At 40.3% G+C, this 20020-nt stretch overlaps 2 protein-coding genes and 1 long non-coding RNA gene across 12 annotated transcripts in view; 2 read left to right on the top strand and 1 right to left on the bottom strand.

Annotated features, from left to right (window-relative positions):
• polk (polymerase (DNA directed) kappa) overlaps window positions 1-13373 on the bottom strand; it is a 74225-nt gene extending 60852 nt beyond the window's left edge. The window contains exon 1 of one of the 5 annotated variants that reach the window (XM_063049267.1): window positions 13114-13373. The gene's annotated coding sequence lies outside the window, so the exon portion shown is untranslated. Of the gene's footprint in view, window positions 1-3854; window positions 3996-13113 lie in introns of those variants that run through there. The other 4 variants (XM_063049265.1, XM_063049268.1, XM_063049266.1 and 1 more) reach the window with 4 other exon arrangements.
• Window positions 4036-9497, top strand: LOC134347118 (uncharacterized). Its single transcript, XR_010018087.1, has 3 exons — window positions 4036-4323; window positions 5848-5905; window positions 6097-9497. It is a non-coding gene; the product is annotated as an uncharacterized LOC134347118 (long non-coding RNA).
• Window positions 13374-13439: 66 nt separating the features above from the next.
• The window catches only part of LOC134347117 (ceramide transfer protein), a 139021-nt gene continuing 132440 nt past the window's right edge, over window positions 13440-20020 (top strand). For all 6 annotated transcript variants that reach the window (XM_063049275.1, XM_063049276.1, XM_063049273.1 and 3 more), the window contains exons 1-2: window positions 13440-13669; window positions 14377-14511. In XM_063049275.1, coding sequence (XP_062905345.1) covers window positions 13577-13669; window positions 14377-14511 — 228 coding nt within the window. In that variant the 5' untranslated portion in view covers window positions 13440-13576. The remainder of the gene's footprint in view (window positions 13670-14376; window positions 14512-20020) is intronic.

The following is a 20020-nucleotide window of genomic DNA, read 5'->3' as shown; positions in this document are numbered from 1 at the left end:
ATACCCTTTTACCATGTCATACATCACTCTCAACTGTGGACTCCTGCCCAATATTTGGAGAGAGAATAGTGATTCCATGAACACTTCGACCAAAAGTATTGAAACAACTCAACTATGGTCACTCGGGTATCAACTGAATGAAAGCACTGGCAAGAAGCTTTGTATACTGGCTGGTCATAGATAAACATTAGGATGCAAGCAGTGGACTCAGTGCTCTATGGCAGCAAAGAATCCAAGTCGAGCTGATCCACAACCATGACCTCACGCTACCAGACCTTGGCATCAAGTACATACGAATAACCTGGAGGAAGGAACCTTATGTAAATTTACCAATGATACAAAAATAGGTAGAAGGGCGTGTTGTGATAAGGAGACTGCGACTGTGCAACAGGATATAGGTAGATTGCATGAGTGGGCAAAAGGTTGTCAAATTAAGTTTATGGTGGGAAAGTATGATGTCATGCACTTTAGTAAGTAAAGTCAAAAGGCAGATTATTATCTAAACAAAGATTGAGATGTTCCAGTGCATGAGTCAAAACAGGTCCAACAAGTAGTTAAGGCGGCAAACAACATTTTGGTCTTCATTACAAAGGGACTGGAGTCTGAAAACAGGGAGGCTTTGTTCAGTTGTACATGGTGTTGGTGAGGTTTCATCTGGAATACAGCATATAGTTTTCATCCACTCACTTAAAAGCAATATATAGTAGCACTGGAGAGGGGATAAAGGATAATTCCTGAGATGCGAGATTCTTGTCCTACAAAGAAAGTCTAAATAGTTTGGGCTATGTTCCTTAAAGTTTTTAAGAACCTTATACAGGAATAAAATATCTTAAGTAGGCTTGACAGGATAGATGCTGGGATGTTTTCACTAGTGGAAGAATCTTGGACTAGAGAACATAAGAACAAGGTAAGGGCCCATTCATTTAAAACTAAGTACACAGAAATTTGATCTTGCAGAGGGCAGAGAGTAGCTGGAATTTTCTGCCCCAGTGGGTGATGGAAGCTGAATCATTAGCCCTACTTACAGTGGAGGAGTTAATATTTGATATTTCAAGCATGAAGAATTGACAAAGAAAAGTTGAGGTCAGAGATCAACCATGATCATATTAGATGGTGAAAAAGGCTTGAAGGGTCTGATAGCTCACTCCTGCTTCTATATTCTTGTGCTCTTATATAAAACTGTACAATCCCAATTAAGTTATTGCTGACCCCTTACCCTCACCATAGTCTTCAACTTACTTTTCAGCAATTAGACTGTGAATGATCATAATGGGAAGACTTTCTCGACTTGGCAATATTGTTAACTGATATATTTCTATACAGTACTTCCTTCTGATATAGGAGACTATTCTGACCCATTGAATCTATGCCAAACATCAGAGCAACCAATCTATCATTAGTTTTTTTGTAACCTATTCTTCCTTCATTTCCTATCAACTTCCCCAGAATTCAATACCCATCTACAGCAGCGGCAAATTAACCTTTGTTACACGGGTGGAAATCTGAGCACTTGGAGGAAACCTACGTGATAACAGGGAGAATGCAGATTCCATAAAGGCAGCACCCATTGTCAGCACTAAACTCTGGTCACGGGAGCTGAGAGACAGTAATTTTATTAGCTGTGCCCAATGCATTTTAGTCGGGTGACTCTTGACCATCCAGATGGTACAGGGAAATGAGATTACATTGGTCCAAATTATGCTGGAATGGACTTTGTATAGAATGCAGCACCAGTGTGACATGTTCCCCTGCTGGAAAGAAGAAAGATTTCCCAGACGTAGAAACACAGAAAACCTACAGCACAATACAGGCCCTTCGGCCCACAAAGCTGTGCCAAACACGTCCTTACCTTTGAACTATCTAAGCTTACCCATAGCCCTCCATTTTTCTAAGCTCCATGTACCTATCCAGGAGTCTCTTAAAAGACCCTATCGTTTCCGCCTCCACCACCGCTACCGGCAGCCCATTCCATGCACTCACCACTCTCTTGTAAAAAACTTATCCGACATCTACTCTGTACCTACTGCCAAGCACCTTAAAACTATGCCCTCTCACGCTAGCCACTTCAGCCCTGGGAAAAAGTCTCTGACTATCCACACGATCAATGCCTCTCATTATCTTGTACACGTCTATCAGGTCACTTCTTATCCTCCGTCGCTCCAAGGAGAAAAGGCCGAGTTCACGCAACCTATTCTCATAAGGCATGCTCCCCAATCCAGGCAACAGCCTTGTAAATCCCCTCTGCACTCTTTCTATGGTTTCCACGTCTTTCCTGTAGTGAGGCAACCAGAACCGAGCACAGTACTCCAAATGGGGTCTGACCAGGGTCCTATATAGCTCGGCTCTTAAACTCAAACCCGCAACTGATGAAGGCCAATGCACTGTATGCCTTCGTAGTGAATGACCTTAGTAAATGAAAAGTTCAGTTCCTTAATTCAGAAAGTTTGAGATTAAGAAAGAGGCAGGAATGATAGCGAAGTGAATCAGATGAAATAGTCAAATCAGAAACCGAAATAAGAAATGGGGAAAGAAAGACTTATGTCAAAGAGAAAGAGACAGGAAAATAAGAGGGAAAGCAACATTTCTCAGTTTCTGCCTGAAATTTGAAACTCCTCAATTAAACTATTCCCTTTTAGATTTACTGTACATTCTTCCAATGTCACTTAATATCTTAGCTGAGACTATTTTATATTGTAAAGTTTCATCTTACTGTTGTAATGAATTTGTTCTTTAATGTAAGCACACAATACTCTAATTAAAGTGAGGATGACTTATTTTAACAAGTCCAACCACACAGTAGCACACCACTTATCATCTTCTGTGGTTTAGTTTACGGAAAAATAATGTACAGTTTTTTTTAGCATTTTTATTGCACCAAGATCAAGTTCAAATTGCATTTCAATATTTGTAAATGTACCACAGGAGATCTTGATGCACCCTGAAATTGTAGTAGTTCATAAGATAAATAATACGATTTCTAAGTTTTGAGAGTTTCCATTTATATACATCTTAAATATAGCAAAACACTGAGGCACTTCAGAGGAGCATAATCAAACTAAAATTAAAACCATCCTGCAGGAAATATCAGGGTATATGGTCGCAGACTTAGTCCGAGACAGATTTTCAGAACACTTTAAGGTTTAGGGAGAAAATTCCAAATAGTAGGGCCGTGGTTACCAATGTTCCAGTTTTTCTATTTGGAAAGAAGTAATAGACAAGAATTATAGAACAGCATATAAACGAAGAGTGGTGTTACAGCACATATATTTGAATAAAAGTGAGAAATCTTATAAAAAGGTGTTACTTAAATGTGGGTTAGCAAGTACAGATGTGAAAAATGAGAGTGGCTTTTTGCTAAGTCAAAGACGAGAAGTAGTCTTTTTGCAACCTCAAGTTCACACAGGCTGATCAGGACCAGAAGGAGTTGAAAATCATGAAGGTTTTAGCAACAGATGAACTGAAACAGGGAAGACTGAGACCAACGTAAAGAAGTGGAAATAAGCTGTCTTGGTGAGGTCCGAATATAGTCTGAATTACATTGAAAATGTGAATATTTGTGTAAGATGACTCCTCCCTCCACCCCCCCCCCCCAGAAAGACATTCAATTAACGGATAACGATAGCAATTTTCTCTCCGGGACTACCACTAAAATTCTCTCAACCCAGGCATTATTGGGGCCGAGCCACTGATTTGCAACAAGTGAACCATTTACAGTTTAGCAACAGGACGCAGACTCTTATGAATTACAGCCTAACGCTATGTGAAATAGCTCAGCATCGTCCCATGACTTGCACAACTTCCGGTGCCGGGAACTGAACGATGCCCTAAAAGAGGAAGCCGAGCCAACCACGCACCATGAAATTCATGTGGCGAAATAACATCTGCTTTACCAGAAACGTTATCGCTCTCTTACTACACGTAGTTTTCTAAAGACACTCATCTCACCACCAGCAGCCACTTCACCATTACTGCGACCATGGTTACGTCACTTCCTCGCAACCGATGATCCACATCCGAGTGAAGGGTGGAACTTCATAATCCTTCTGTCTCAGCTCTGAGAATGAAACTTCAATTCCGTTTCGGGAGACTATTTCATCATTCATTTAGTTTTGTACCATTTTTTATGCATGTTTTGCCTTCACATCTTGACATATGACATAAGAGATTTTGCAGATGCTGAAAATCTTGAGCAATACACACAAAATGCTGGAGGAAATTGGCAGGCGGCATCTATGGAGAGGAATGAACAGTTAACGTTTCGGGCTGAGACCATCAATCGGGATTGGAAAGAGAAAGGGCAGAAACCAGAATTTTTTAAAAAAGGTAGGAGAGAAGCACAAGCTAGCAGGTGGTGGTAAGTCCAGGTGAGAGAGGGGAGGGGAAAATGAAGGGGAACAATGTGAGGGCGTGATCGGTGGAAGAGGCAAACGGTTGAAGGAGGAATCTAACAGAAGATGGTAGACATTGGAATAAAGGGGAGAAAGTGGAGAACCAGAGGGAGGCGATGGGCAGGTTGTGAGTGTTCCTTCCCCCCACCTTTGTTTCCCTCCTTCCTATGCCCCACTCACCCCTTCTCCTTCCTCATCTTCACAACATGACCATAATCACCGTCTGGCTTCCACCTTCTTTCCTTTATTCCATGACCTACTGCCCTCTCCTATCAGATTCCCTCCTGAGCCCTTTGCCTCTTCTACCCATCACCTAGCTTCTCACATTCCCTTTCATCTCCATTCACCTACCTTCCCCCCCCCCCCTTACCTGGACTTGCCTATACCTACCAGTTTGAGCTCCTCCCACTACCCCTACCTTTTTATTTTGGCTTCTGCCCTCTTCCTTTCCAGCCCTGATAAAGAATCTTAGTCAAGGTCATCAATTGTTCATTTTCCTCCATAGATGCTGCCTGACCTGCCTTGTTCCTCCTGCATTTTATGTGTGTTTCCTCGGTACTGTGTGCATTTCTGACTGCAGCACTTCAAGAAAAAGATACAATCCAATTTGCTAAATTCTGGAATCTGATTAACCCATGAGAGACCAACTCAGTAAGATTACTTTAATCAAAGTCTCTGCAACATTAATACTGTATTAACCAAATGTTTTTCAATATTCCTTTTGTCACTTCTGTATCTTATTTCATAAACAACTCTATTCATGACAACACTCACAAAATGCTGGAGGAACTCAGAAGGCCAGGCAGCATCCATGGAAATGAACAGTCAATGATTTGGGCCAAGACCCTTCTTCAGGACTGGAGGGGAAGGGGAATGATGCCAGAATAAAAAGGTGGGGGTAGAGGCAGAAGGGTAGCTAGAAGGTGATAGGTGAAGTTAGGCAGGAAAAGTAAAGGATGGAGAGGAAGGACTCTGATAGGAGATGACAGTAGACCATAAGAGAAAGGGAAGGAGAAGGGGCACCAGAGGAAGGTGATATACAGTTGAGAAGAGGTAAGAGGCCAGAGTGGGAAATCGGGGGGGATTTTTTTTACTTGAAGGAGAAATCAATATTTACGCTATCAGGTTGGAGGCTCCCCAGACGGAATATAAGGTGTTGCTCCTCCACCTTGAGGATGGCCTCATCGTGGCACAAGAGCAAAACTTGGACTGACATGTCAGAATGGGAATGGAAATCGGAATAAAAATATTTGGGTACCAGGAAGTTCCACTTTTGGAGGTTGGAGTGGAGGTGGTCCTTGAAGCGGTCCCCCAATTTACAATGGGTCTCACCTTTGTAGAAGAGGCTGCATCGGGAGCACCTGACACAATAGACCAATGTAGAAGAGATCTCTATACATGATTATGTTTCCTCCAAATCCATGTACTGTATTCAAATTTGTCTCTTTTTTTTAAACAGTGGTAAACTGACATTCATAACTCCTGTCTTTTCCAAAATACTTAACCAGCAACTAAAAGTAAGGAATTTTTACTACCTGTATGCCATGCACCGAATGTATATATCATGTCTGAGATTTTCACAAATGTACTATTGCACACATTTGAATTAATTCAGCAACTGACATTCCTTGCTCATGCTATAAATATCATCTATGATCTTAAATCAAATCCATAAAACTTTGGAAATAAAACATTTTTTATTTTTCAGAAAAGGAGAGGAATGGGCAGATCGAAGAGAATGTGTGTGACAGAAGCCGAGAGAGACTGAAAGAGCAAGTGCTGGTGATGCCAGATGACAGAAGATGGTGAAGGTTGTTAATTAAGATGCCCCAATCATAAACAAGACAAAATCTGCGGATACTGGAAATCCAAGCAATACACAAAAAATGCTGGAGGAACTCAGCACCCCAGAAGCTGTCTGCCCTTTTGAGCATTTCCAATTTCTTCTGTTTTTATATCAGATTTCCAGCTTTTTTTAGGTAGCTTTACTTCACTGGATGAGGATACATGTTGGCCAAACAATAGTACTGTTTTTTGTTAAATATCTCTCAAAGATTATTTAAGTATGCATATATCATCAGATCAATATTTAATACCTCCTCAGGATAATGGTACATTTGTTGCTGTGCTGCTCATAGTTATGTATTCAGTTTTCACAATGAAATTGAGTCCAATGTTTGATATTCCTGGAATGAAAATTATGATGTGAGGCAACGCACATAAAAATTGCTGGTGAACGCAGCAATTCTCAAAAGGACAGACAGCATCTGGCCTGCTGAGTTCCTCCAGCATTTTGTGTGTGTTGCTTGGATTTCCAGCATCTGCAGATTTTGTCTTGTTTATGATAAGAGGTAGAGGATTTCATAGATTTTGTATATGATCTCATAGAAATATCATTTTCAGGAGCACAATGAGTTGGACTACAGGGAACACATTTTATATGTCCGGAAGGTCCAATACTATGCAAAACAGTTTCCCAATGTAATGGGGTCGGATATTAATGATTGAGCTGAGGAGATATTTCTTCATTTTTAAAAAAAGGTGTGAATAGTTAGGAATCTTTCCCCCAAATGACAGTGGACACTTGGTAATTGAATATATTTAAAACTATTGGAATACTAGGGGAAATAATTTGTTAACATTGTGGGAATTTGGAACGGACATATGAGTATTAATTATGATCTTATTGAATGTCAGGCAGTCTTCTTGAGAGAACTTTTGTAATATTGCAAAAGTATTGCCCGATTTTCCTGAACCTTAACTGTTCAAGTAAATTAATTTCCTTTCTTGCCCCCTTCCCTCTCCACCACACCTAGAATTTACATAATATGCTAGTCTGACTGGAAATTGCTTACAACATGTTTACAGAATGCCACCAGTGACAGGCAGTCTGCAGTGGTCAGAGAAGGCTGCTTTCTGTAATCAAATCAGATTAGAGATGGAAGGCTAATGATTAGCTTTTCTTGTTCTTCCTGTTCAGGATAATGTAATTATTTGAAAACTTAAATCTGGTCTTGAAAAAACAGTTCCACTAATTTGATTCATAGTTTTCCATTTATGTAAGTAAAAGCTGGCTTTACTTAATTATTGGAGAAACCTGGTGTCTTGTTCCAGGATAAGGTGTGCACGACTTGTGGGGTTGCAATTAGTGGTGGCGGGTGTGGGAATGAGTGTTTGGAAAACAGCAGTACAGCCACTCTCTTTTAATAGTCTTTCCAAAATACATGTGATTATGAACAAGCACACCCTAAAATGTTAAGGACTTGCACAAGTGCTCCTTCAGTAGCTGGAAAACTTAAATTCCTGTATATGCCCCATTCTACTTTAAATAAAAATTGGGAGAAGCATGTAACAAAGACATTGTGCAATGAATTGCAATACAGAGTTGTGTATAAACTTACTTAGGAGGATGAAGAAATATGTCTTCATTGCGTCAGTTTCTGTCAAATGAAACTGAAGACTATTGTGTACAATGTTGCAATAGTTAAACATGTGACACAGCTCCATAAGGAAAAATTACCTCACAAATCTTACATCTACACTTTTCACATTATATATTTCATATACTGTATGCAAGTATTTATTAAGTGATTCCTTTTTATGTTGAACCACCATGTAGTGAAAAACAGGGGACTCTAGATTCTTTGTTTCCAATATAAATCTTTTTCTCCAAATTGCTACGGTTCACTATGGCAAATGTTGAATTGTAATTTTTTAGAAGTTTTAAAAGTATCCGGGAGATACTGGAGTATTTTACTGTCCAAATCAGAAAATGGAAAAATAACTGTTTTCAGTGTACTGTATATAATAATCATAAAAGGTATTCATTGTTTATTCTCGTCAGGGTAACTTGATACTTTGTGTGTATAATCAAGTTTTGGGTCATAAAACTGAATGTCTGCACATAGGCTCTATTTGTACATGGTATGCCAGAACTGTAAAGGGAGGACCTAACACATAATATTTTTCTCTCTGCTAGATCATGTATTGCAATGAACTGCTGCTGCTAAGTTAACTAATTTCGCGTTACATGCCGGTAATAATAAACCTGATTCTGATTCTAATAAGAGGTACGGTACGACACAAACGAGGAAATCTGCAGAAGGTGGAAATCCTGAGCAATACACAGGATCTATGGAAAAGAGTAAACAGTCGATGTTTCGAGCCGAGACCCGACCCTTCAGCACAGAGAGGGAAGGGGCGAGATGCCTGAATTAAAAGGTGGGGGAGAGGGGAAGGAGCCTGGTTGGAAGGTGATAGGTGAAGCCAGATGAGTGGGAAAGGTCAAGGACTAGAGAAGAAAGAATCTGATAGGACAGGAGAATGGACAATAGAAGAAAGTAGAGTAGTAGTTTATGCAGGGTCAGACTTTATCCTGACACGGGATAAATGCAAATCTAAGCCACACACACTGTAGAGGATTCAGCGTTTACTTGCAAGTGAGACACTCACAGATAGACAGTTACAGACCCATCGACCAGTTTTGGGGATTCTGCGTGCTTACCAGACTCGTAGTCACTGTCTACTTGTAGTTCTATTTGGAGCCACACGTGATTCTGTACTTCATTTCTTGAGATGCAGCGTGGAGTAGCCCCTTCCGGCCCTTCAAGTCGTGCCACCCAGCAACCCCCTATTTAACCCTAGCCTAATCACAGGGCAAGTTATAATTACCAATTAACCTACCAAACAGTAGATCTTTGAACTGTGGGAGGAACTGGAGGAAACCCACACGGTCAAAGAACGTATAAATTCCTTACAGGCAGTGGCAGAAATTGATCCCAGCTGCTGGTACTGCAAAGCGTTGTGCTAACCACTACGCTGGCATGCCACCCATTTTAGAAGAATGTGAATCAGGCAATTAGTCATCTTCATCCATCTATACAGACCTTTTGTACTTGCTGTAGGAGAATTGTGTTCAATGTGTGAACCTTGCATACAAACATACAATTTAGAAGCAGGAGTAAGCCACTCAGTCTCTTGAGCCATGCTGTTATGTTGTTATTTATAATCTTTCAACTCAAATAAATGAAAATCAGGAGTAAGAATTTCTGGTCTCTCAACATTTATTAAACCCCTCGATCATACTTTGTACACCCTGCAGTAATTCAGTTCCTGCCCATTATAAATGTCAATGACTTAGTGCAGATTTCCCTTCTACCTGTTGTAAGGCTCCCCTCAAAACTCAGGTTTAAATAGACGTATGGTAACTTTCTATAACTGATTGGTGATCTTTCCCTATAACTGTGCATCTATGAACCAGCTATCTATTTTTCTTCATTACTGGAGTTATTATATAAATGCAAACTGTAGCCTTGACAGCAAGAAATGGTTGGAGCTGACAGGAAATTTTATGGAATTTGTAAACAGATGGCTTCCAAAACTAAATTAATGTGGGATTGGAAAACAGTTTGGGGTCAAATAGCACAGAGAATGCAAACTGGTTTAGCATTTAACAGTGACAGAAATGATGGCATCAAAGGCAGAGGTACAAAGTTTTACGTTGAGGAATAAAGCTGATGCCTAGCTGGGAGGAAATGCAAATCCTGTAAAACTGCATGAGTGTCAAGCAGTTTGACATAAAACAAAATGCATATTGCCCCAAAATTGGGTAACAGCACATAAGACTGAATAGAGAATTTAAAAAGCAGAACAGAATGACTGAAAGATTAGCAGAAAAGGGAAAAAAAATCAGATGTATATTGGGCATTAAAACACAGGATGGAGTTCAGGAAAATTATAACTGGAATGGTAGTGGCGCAGAGAACTTTTTTCAAGCCATGGGGTGATAATGACTTCACCCCAGGATCCTAAAAGTGATAAGATAGTTAATGTGTTCAGTTTCGATTTACAGAAGTTTCCATTAGATTGTAAAATAGAAAATTTAACCCTATTATTTGAAGAAATCAGGAAATGAAAGGGATTATTGAGATCAACAAAAGTCACACCAATAGATGAGTATACAAACAGTGCTTGTATACTTGCTAATTCAAGGCCAACCTCAAAGTCATGATCAACCCAGTCACTTAAGCATATGGAAGCATATGCCTTACACTTAACACCTTCAAAGCAAAGTTCTCCGGCAACCTACTCTGCTGTATATAATGTTCAATAATAAAGTTTCATGATAAAATCATGGAAAATAGGGACTGTTTTCTATTTCTTGAGATTTCTCTATCACCAAAGACGTACATTGATGAAGATATTCACCATGCCTTCAGTGTACTATTACTGCATTTGCCAACTACTGTCAAGGAAAAAGGTGCTTGAATATCAAAACCTGAGACCCATTACCATACTTATGGTCTGCCCACTACATCTCGGGTAAAGCCCTCCCAACCATTGAGCACATCCACATGAAGCGTTGCTGTGGAAAAGCAGCATCCATCATCAAAGTTCCTCACTGCCCAGGCCATGCTTTTTTCTTGCTGCTGCCATCAGATAGAAGGTACAAGTGCCTCAGAACTCACACTACCAGATTGAAGAACAGTTACGACCCCTTAACCATCAGACCCTTGAACAAAAAGGGATAACTACATTCCTTTTCCAGTGTTTCCACAACCAAAGGTCTCATTTTAAGGGCTCTCTACCTTATTATTTCATACTCATTATTTATTACTATTTATTTATGTTTGCATCCACACAGTTTGTTGTTCATTGATCCTGTTTACAGTTACTGTTCTATAGATTTGCTAAGTATGCCCGCAGGAAAAAGAATCTCAGGGTTGTATGTGGTGACATGTATGAACTCTGATAATAAATCTTACTTTGAACTTTGAAATTGTGATTGTGCCCTCCCATATGCTAATAATACCTGGGCTATCTACAGAAGGCCTTTCATGGAACTTGACAGATAGCGCCAATGCTGTCTTTAAAAATCCTTCAGATCCACTGCCAGGTAAGTGGCAGTGTGCTTTTCCACTACAGAGACATATCATCAACACCACTGTCCAAGCTATATCGTTCTCACACCTGACACCAGATTCACAAAGCACATACTCTATTGCTAGTACAGTAGACAGGTTATCAGGTGATAAGGATTTGGATGTTCACCCTGACTTCGGTTGGGGAAAAACGCCATGTTCCCACCAACCAAGTAGGATTTCTGGCCCCTGAATATTTATTTCAGATGATATTGAGAACTTAAGAGTCCATTTGTTGGGAGCCCAGCATAAATGATGACTGGCATACATAACCTCACAAACTACCCATCTGCCTATCCTCGCAAACACAAGGAATTCTGCAGATGCTGGAAATTCAAGCCATACACATCAAAGTTGCTGGTGAATGCAGGCCAGGCAGCATCTCTAGGAAGAGGTACAGTCGACATTTCAGGCCTAGACCCTTCCTGACGAAGGGTCTCGGCCTGAAACGTCGACTGTACCTCTTCCTAGAGATGCTGCCTGGCCTGCTGTGTTCACCAGCCACTTTGATGTGTGTTGCTTTCATCTGACTGCCCTGTCAGGAATGTCCTCCACATCTATATGGGGATCAGCAAAGGAATGGGCATATTTTTCATGAAGAGGTCAGTTGGTTTCAGGAATGTGCTGCCTGAAGACTTGATGAAGTAGACATTTTCACAACAGTTAAGAAGCATCTTGACAAGTACTTGAATCACCAAGGCATAAAAGACTACAGACCTAATGCAGGTAAATGGGATTAGTGTAGATGCATATGGACATGATGGGCAGAAGGGCTCATTTTGGTGTTGTATAACTCTAAAACCATCTGTACTGCCTGTACAGATTGATGCTCCTTTCCCCATTTTCCAGTTAGGCCTACTACACTCCTCAGGAGTTAATAGTGAGTCGAACAATTTCAAATAAATCTCAGTTGGCAATGACTACCATTGTTTCATTTAGCCTCTGCATCGTTTTGTTCTGAGTGCCTTTTTTGAAAAGTACTTGTTACCTGCACACAATGAATCTGTTCCACATCAGACTATTTATTACACGAGGAAATCTGCAGATGCTGGAATTTCAAGCAACACACATAAAAGTTGCTGGTGAAGAGGTACAGTCGACGTTTCGGGCAGAGACCCTTCGTCAGGACTAACTGAAAGAAGCGCTTACTAGTTAGTAAGCTCTTCTTTCAGTTAGTCCTGACGAAGGGTCTCGGCTGGAAATGTCGACTGTACCTCTTCCTAGAGATGCTGCCTGGCCTGCTGCGTTCACCAGCAACTTTGATGTGTGTTGCTTGAGACTATTTATTAAACTGTTCTTTCCATCTGCCCTCTGCACCTGAAAACGTGCATCTCACTTTTTGCATTGATGATGTGTCCTTCGTCTGAAATGTCAGTCCTGTTTCTCAGTCACTAATGTGGCCTGGCCTTTTGAGTGCTCCTTCACTTTTTTTTTTCCAGACTTCCACTATCTGCAATGTTTTGCTTAAGTAATCTAGACACCCATTTTCAAATCCCAGTATGACAGCTGTATAATATAAAATAATTAAATAATCTGGATTTTACAACAAGACTAGTCTTAGTAATACTGACCTAAAAATAAAACTTGTTAAATTGCCTCCTGGCTCATTAATGTTCTCCAGGGAAGGAATTCTGCCATTCTGACTTACCTTGTGTGGAATTCATATGTGTTAATTAAGGAAATAATAAACTACTGTACCAACAAAACAAGGCCTACTTTATTTAGATAGTTAACATTCAATTTACAGCAGTGGCTGGTGCACCGATGTAGCACTGCACAGTACGCTGCTCTTCAAGTATACTCACAGTCATATATACTATAATGTGGAGGGAAGTTTCCGGGTTCTTTGTGACTCGGAGGAACTGCAGGCTTGGAGAGTAGAAACATGGAAACAATTAATTTAGCTTCATATTTTTCTCTCTGTTTGGTTGTTGTTTACTCGCAGATTGGCAACGACGCTGACTGGCGTCCTGCTTGGGCAACCACAACTCCGAGCAGAGGAGGGGAAAGGCTCCGGACGCTCCCCGCCGCCGCCGCCGCTGTTTCGATGACGCCTCGAACCTTGGCCCAGATCTGGGTTCCACGTCACGAGCAGCCAGCGCCCTGCGCGCGCGCCCTCCGAGCCCGGCCCACCTCCTGGGTGATGTCACAAACATGGTGGCGATTTGAGTCCCGGTGCGAGGAGAAACCAGAGCGGCGACAAAAAGCAGCAGACGCGGCTGCCGTGCCCTGACTCAGCCTGTCCTCGGTTCGCCCGACCCCCTCTCAATGTCGGACAATCAGAGCTGGAATTCTTCCTCCGAAGAGGATCTGGACACCGAATCGGGGCCGCCTGTTGAGCTGTGCGGGATATTGAGCAAGGTGAGTCCACCGAACTGCCCGAGGACGAGTCGGTGTTGCCGTCCCTCCTCGCCTGTTGCTCGGGATCTCCCAGCTTTTCCAGTGCGCCAGGCAGCAGAGGCAGAGCCACGACCGGAGCAGCCAGAGCTTTCTCTCACTGTGGTGCAGACCCTATTCTACCTCTGCTTAAATCTTCGACTACCTCAAGCTGTCTCTCCGGTAACGGAGAGGTTTTGGCTCCGAGCCCCGAGGCCTGTCAGTTGCTCCCAACAACCATGGGGGGAATGGGAGTTGCTCGTTGGTAGTGATTACAAACGGCTGTGTAGTAAACTAAAAGTCACTAATGGTGGGCCGAGTTTCTCTCTGATTTTTGTAAATAAACAGCAGGTAAAGCCCGTTAAATTTTGTTTTCAGTAATAGTTACAATTTGGTCTTTTTGACCGCGAATCAGAAGTTTGTGTACCCGTGCTGGCTGATGTACTCTTCGCTTTTAAACTTTCATATGAAGTCGGGTGTGTTCTTGTTCCCGCAACACTGACAGGAGTGAGTAATGCTCCCATCTCTCCTTGCCATCTAGAACTAGACTGAATTGTTTTATTTCAGCGTATGTTTTCCCGTGGTTTGCGAGTATTCTAGCCAATCGACGTCGAAGAATGATAAAATTCTTGTGATAGGGTATCTTTAAATATAAGCCGAATCAAAGGTTTTCTTGCATATTATATTTTCAGTGGACCAACTATATCCATGGCTGGCAGGACCGATGGGTGGTTTTAAAAACCAATACCCTAAGTTACTACAAGTCCGAGGATGAAACAGAGTACGGTTGTAGAGGTTCAATCTGTCTGAGCAAGGCCGTCATTACTGTAAGTTTTTTATGATTTTATTGATGTTAGTGATCTTACACATTGAGCAATAGTTAATACATTTGCACTATTCACATTTGCCTGGTTAGTTCAGGGTTTAATGTTGTCAATGTAGGTGCCTTGTTGAGGGTTAATCATTGAACCCTGTTAATATATTTAAACACTTCCTTTGTGGCTTTAAAATCTGATTGGATTGCCTTCCTTCTTTTCTGTCATGAACTGTAATGAACTTGAGGAGATACCCTTTTGGCAACTGTAGGCAACCTTTGTCCAAGTATTCTGTAATTCAGCATTGTCACACAAAACAGCTTCAGTCCAAATTTCAAATCAGTATTTGATCAGTTGTAACTTATTAGTTTTGCTCTTGTTTCCAGTCTTATTTGTGTCTCATTGTTGAAGTACGATTTATTTAGCACTAGGCATAAACTTAAGGATGTCTGAACATTTTGCCGTCAATTAAATACTTTTGAAATAAGCTTGCATTGGAATATAAAAAAATCTAAAGTGCTGGGAATGAATTTTTACTACACTATTAATGCTAATGTATTTAGTCTTGAAATCATATGATGGATATGGATATTTATGGTCTTTTAGAAGTTGCTAAAAGGTTAAGCAAGACTAGTGTTGTGGAGATTAGTTTCTCTCCCTCCCTATAGGGAATTTCATGCCATTTACTTGGCAGGCCTTGAGTGTAAAGTTGATTAGAATTGCATTCTGGGAATCATTTGCTTTTTTTTCATTTTAATGTTGCACTGCAGCATGGCTAATGTGAAGTGATTTAAAAATTTGTAATGGTCTTTCTACAATTCAGGGCCTACAATAAATATTAAATGTTCTAATATAAAATATTAGGCATCTTATTATCTATTCAACAGGGTCACTTGTGTTTACATTAGCTTTTGATGAATACGCAAGGAAAGAGGTGGCAGCAAAGGATCTTTCCTGAACCTGAGTGTGTGCCCTGGTAGATTTGTTAATTGATGAGTGTTTTGAGTATTAAACTGAGTGGGGAAAACAATACCACCTGTTGTTTGAATTTGGCATTTGCATACTTATTAAAATGTACTTTTTGCAAGCACTGTAGTCTTTGTTATAACACAAATATGCAACAGGTTGTACAAATCAGATAATCATCAGTTGACAATTTTTAATGATGTATGTGGGACAAATATTTGTTAAAATCTGGCAAAAACTATTCCTATTATTGGGGTAACTTGTGGCTAGTGGAGAGGGCAGATATGGCACCAGGTTCAGATTACTCAGGAAGGAGATCACCTATGACAGTACTGAAGAAATTCTGTGCAGGGCAGAAGTGTCAACCTAGGTTTTGTTGATTCTGAAAAGGGATTTCAATCATAAACACAAGAGGTTCTACAGATGCTGGAAATCTAGAGTAACACAAATTCTGGAGGAACTCATAACATGTCAGGCAGCATTTATGGGAAGGGATAAAGAGTCAATGTTTTGGGCAGAGACCCTTCATGTGATCCTGAGTCCTTCCAGCATTTTGTGTGTTACTAGGGATTTCAACCAGCAGCCTTCTGATATGGTTTCATGTGCCATGGCTGATGCATTCTTAAGAGTGCTTGTTATACCAGTCTGCTGAAATGTCAGAAGTATAGCCTACTCTTGTGAGTAGGACTAGGTGAGGAACAAATGCTAATATTTATGGAAGTACTTTAAAATTTTTCTATAATTTGTTATCGTAGATGTGTATATAGTATGATAAAGTGTTTTTAATGTCTATTCAGTTTAAGTATGTTTAAACTAGTTTTAATACAATACAAATATTGTGCAACAGTTCAGTCCTAAGGTTACATACTTTTCAAATAAATGGAGTTTCTCCCTCCTATTTCTGACATACGAGCATTTATTGGCACTCAAGTGATTTGTTCATATTATATAGCAAGAGAACTGAAATGGTGACTACATTTCAGTCATGGAGAGACTCGATATGTAGTTGATTCCTGAAGTGATTATTAGTCAAGGATCTGGAATGACAAAATGTTCTCTCATTTCTCATCCTTTCCTGAGTGTAAATTTATTTATAACTGGTGTACAAGGTGACTCAGCGCATCAAAGTATGTCCTAATAGTGGTGGGATGTGATAGTTCTGGCTCAAACTTTGTTCCAAGGGATTCAGTGTATGGACTATGTCATTGGTGTATGGTGCATCTGGTTGAATGTGTTCCCTGATACGGCCAAGTCTTTGCCATGTTTGTTTTGGAAGGTAGCTATGTTTATAAGAATAATTAGAATGTCAATAAACATTAGTTATGGCATCACTAATTGTATAAATACAATGGCCGTTAAACAGAATACATTCCTGAGGTTCTTGGTTCTCATTTTAATCTTTTCCTATCATAAATTAACAATAAGATAGATGCTTGCAGCTTGGGTGCATATTGGAACTTTCTAATGAAATGCACAATTTGTGTAAGAGGAATTAGGTACCTGATTAATAGGTAAGTGTATTGGAATGATATGTCACCTAGAGTGATCTCAGTCGTACCTGGTCACTTAGTCAAATTCACAAGACTGTCTGTCTGTCTTTCTTTCTTTCTTTCTTTTTTTTTTTGTTGGCCCTGAACTCCCTTGAGTGCTAAGTTGGGACTTGGTTGAGGCATTAACAAGGAGTACTGTCTTCCTGATGCTGCTTCCCCTCTTCCCCTACATGCCATAATCCTGGCCAAAAAGGTACAGCAGGGAATAAAGTTAGGTTGCTGTCAAGAATTTGTGTTCCTTTTTTTAACGTTCAGAGGTATTTTAAATTATTACAATTGAAGTAAACAAGAAATTATAAATCAAAATGGGGATTCAGAATATCAACTTTAGTTATCAAGGGAAATTCAAGGAGTTACCTTTTTATCAGAACATGGAAGGTAGAGACTTCTCTTTGGAATGATTAATATTTCTTGTTGGTGCACCTGTCCTGCCTCCCTCTTTCCCGCACCCCCCCCCCCACCATTGAACTTTCCACTGAGTTGAGAGGATAAGAGTTAAAACTGAAGCTGGAATTTTTCTTTAAGCAGAGAGGCATTAAGATACAATATTTTGACAGAAATTATATGAAAACAGAATCCCTATTTTTTGATTGGAAGTTGCATTATTTTTGCAGAGGGAGGTGTGGTTGGAGATTAAACAAATTATCTGGAAATTGAGACTATATGGTTAGTTCTTTCAGATAAATGATAGTATAATGGCTCAAATTATCAATAGGAAATAGTGCTTTGACCTGCGTAAGATCAGTTATGCTATTGGCTGAATGGGGAGAAGTTTTCAAAGACATCATAGCACAATATTGTGCTCAAAGTATCTTAATAGAATTTGCTACAATTGTATAGTTTAATCATGTTAAATATATCTGACAATGAATATATATGCTGTTCCTATTGTGAAAGTCAGATTCAGTGGGATTAAAACTCAAAACTGCTCCAGCACTTAAAGTGTTTTGTACTGTAGTGCATATCAAATGTTCTTGAGTATTTCCCAAAGGAGAAATACAGTGGTACAGGTAAAAACTTCCTGCCTCGGACATTGATTTCTATCTTGTATGTCTGTGTTTTTTAAAAAAAAAACAACTGTGACTTTGTCCATTACTGAGTATTTTGTTCTCGCAATGTGGAGCTTTCCATTTCCTGCAGTAGGTCTTCTGAGACTGTTATTATCTTGATGAATCATTTAATCCTTAAGCTTGTGTTGTAGCCACATGGACATAAGTTGTAGAAGCAAGAGCAGGTTGTTAGAATTATTCCTTAATATTTAAAGTATTATGCTGTTCCAATTATGATTGAACCTCCACAGCACACTTGAGAGAGAATTTCAAAGATTTGCCACCCTCAAGTGAAGAAATTTCTGTTCGCCTATGCTGAATAGCTGGGCCTTTTATTTTGAGATTATGACCATTGGCTCCTTACACTCTTGACAGGGAAATGTTAAGGGCTTGATAGGAAGAGACATTATTAAATAATCTGGTGCATTTTATCACAATCATCTCATTTTCCTGAACTAAATAGTCCTGTACTTTTAAAAATAATGTAAGAAATAGGAATAGAAGGAAGTCCCCTACCACCTTAAGAAAACATGGTTCCGTGTGTTTTATCTCTCCTTGTGTGTCAGACCTGCCATCCTAGCCATCTACCTGATGAACCACTGCACTCGTTTATACTTGCCTTTGGTTTGTATGCCCTATCCTCGTTATATGCCGGGGATATGTTCCTCGAAGTTGACACATAATGTGAAATCGCATAATGTGAATAATTATTTAAATGGAGAAAATAGGAATACGTTCCAGAGGGCTTCCTAAATACGTTTTTTCGGTAATTTATTCACAATTTCATACCAATACGACACAAAAGCAGTACTACAAGACAGCATTTGTATTATATTTAATCAATTTAAGGTAATATTCAATGTAATAATTCATATTAAGTTAACATCCTAGGGTGTACAGTACATGCCAACAGTGGCAGGTGTGTTCGCCAGGATCATATCAAGCACAGCAAGGGGTGAAGGAAGACTCACAGAACTCTTAGAACTGCCTGCAGCAGAAGATTACACCGATTTAAATAAAGTGGTGAGGGTTGTTTGCTTGGCAGCATTTTGTTTTTCAGCATAAATTTGCTTGTAGGGAAGAAGGGTTGACGGCAGGGAATGACTGAAATGCTGACTCTGTTCTAAACTTGGGTCCATGTCCATCGCCGTTTGTGCCAAGTGTTCTGACTTCCACCATTCCCTCACTGTTGGTAAACTCCTGGGATTTTCAAAATCGCCTGTTGCTTGCAACATCTGAGAGATAGTTCGCCGTTTAAAGAAAAAAATGTGGATTACACCTTGGTCGAGCGGTTGAATCAGCGATGTTGTGTTAGGCGGCAGGAAACGCACTGTTATGTTAGGATGAATGCTGTCCAAATGTTTAGGATGGGCTGGCGCGTTGTCAAGCAACAAAAGAACTTTAAAGGCACGATTCTCTTCCTGGCAGTAGCGTCCCAGAGCTGTGTTACCTTCAGCGGGTGCTGCGCTGTTTATAATTTCCAACTTTTTTCAAGTGTTAAAGCGGTTCTCTGCCGCTCGGCTGACGGCCCAGGACATGACATCGGACGCTTAGGAGGCATGGTTAAATATTCCGAGCACAAAATCACTGCACTGTAGGTAAAACCAACAGAAGTTTAAGATCGCGCATCCACACCTTGCCAAAACCAATGCGAGATTGGCGGGAGAGAGATCGTGAGGCGCGCGCACCTGACTTGTATTGGCGGGAAAGCGGTGCTTCTCGTCCCAACAGTGAGACTGTGAAGTGTGCACACGTGACTTGTATTGGTGGGAGAGGTGCTCCTCGCATAACTGAGAGTTTTGGACGCATATAATGAGACATTGGTAGAAATAGGTTCCTTGCATAACTGTGAATCCGCATTGTCCGAAGACGCATATAACGAGGATAGGGTGTATTCCAAAAGCAATTTCACTGAGAGTCTACGTATTTGGAATTAAGATTCTTGTATTGGCAATT

This window comes from Mobula hypostoma, chromosome 5 (assembly GCF_963921235.1).
Source record: "Mobula hypostoma chromosome 5, sMobHyp1.1, whole genome shotgun sequence".
Lineage (NCBI taxonomy): Eukaryota > Metazoa > Chordata > Chondrichthyes > Myliobatiformes > Myliobatidae > Mobula > Mobula hypostoma.
The sequence above is the reverse complement of the archived record's forward strand: the minus strand, read 5'-3'. Positions and strand labels throughout refer to the sequence as shown.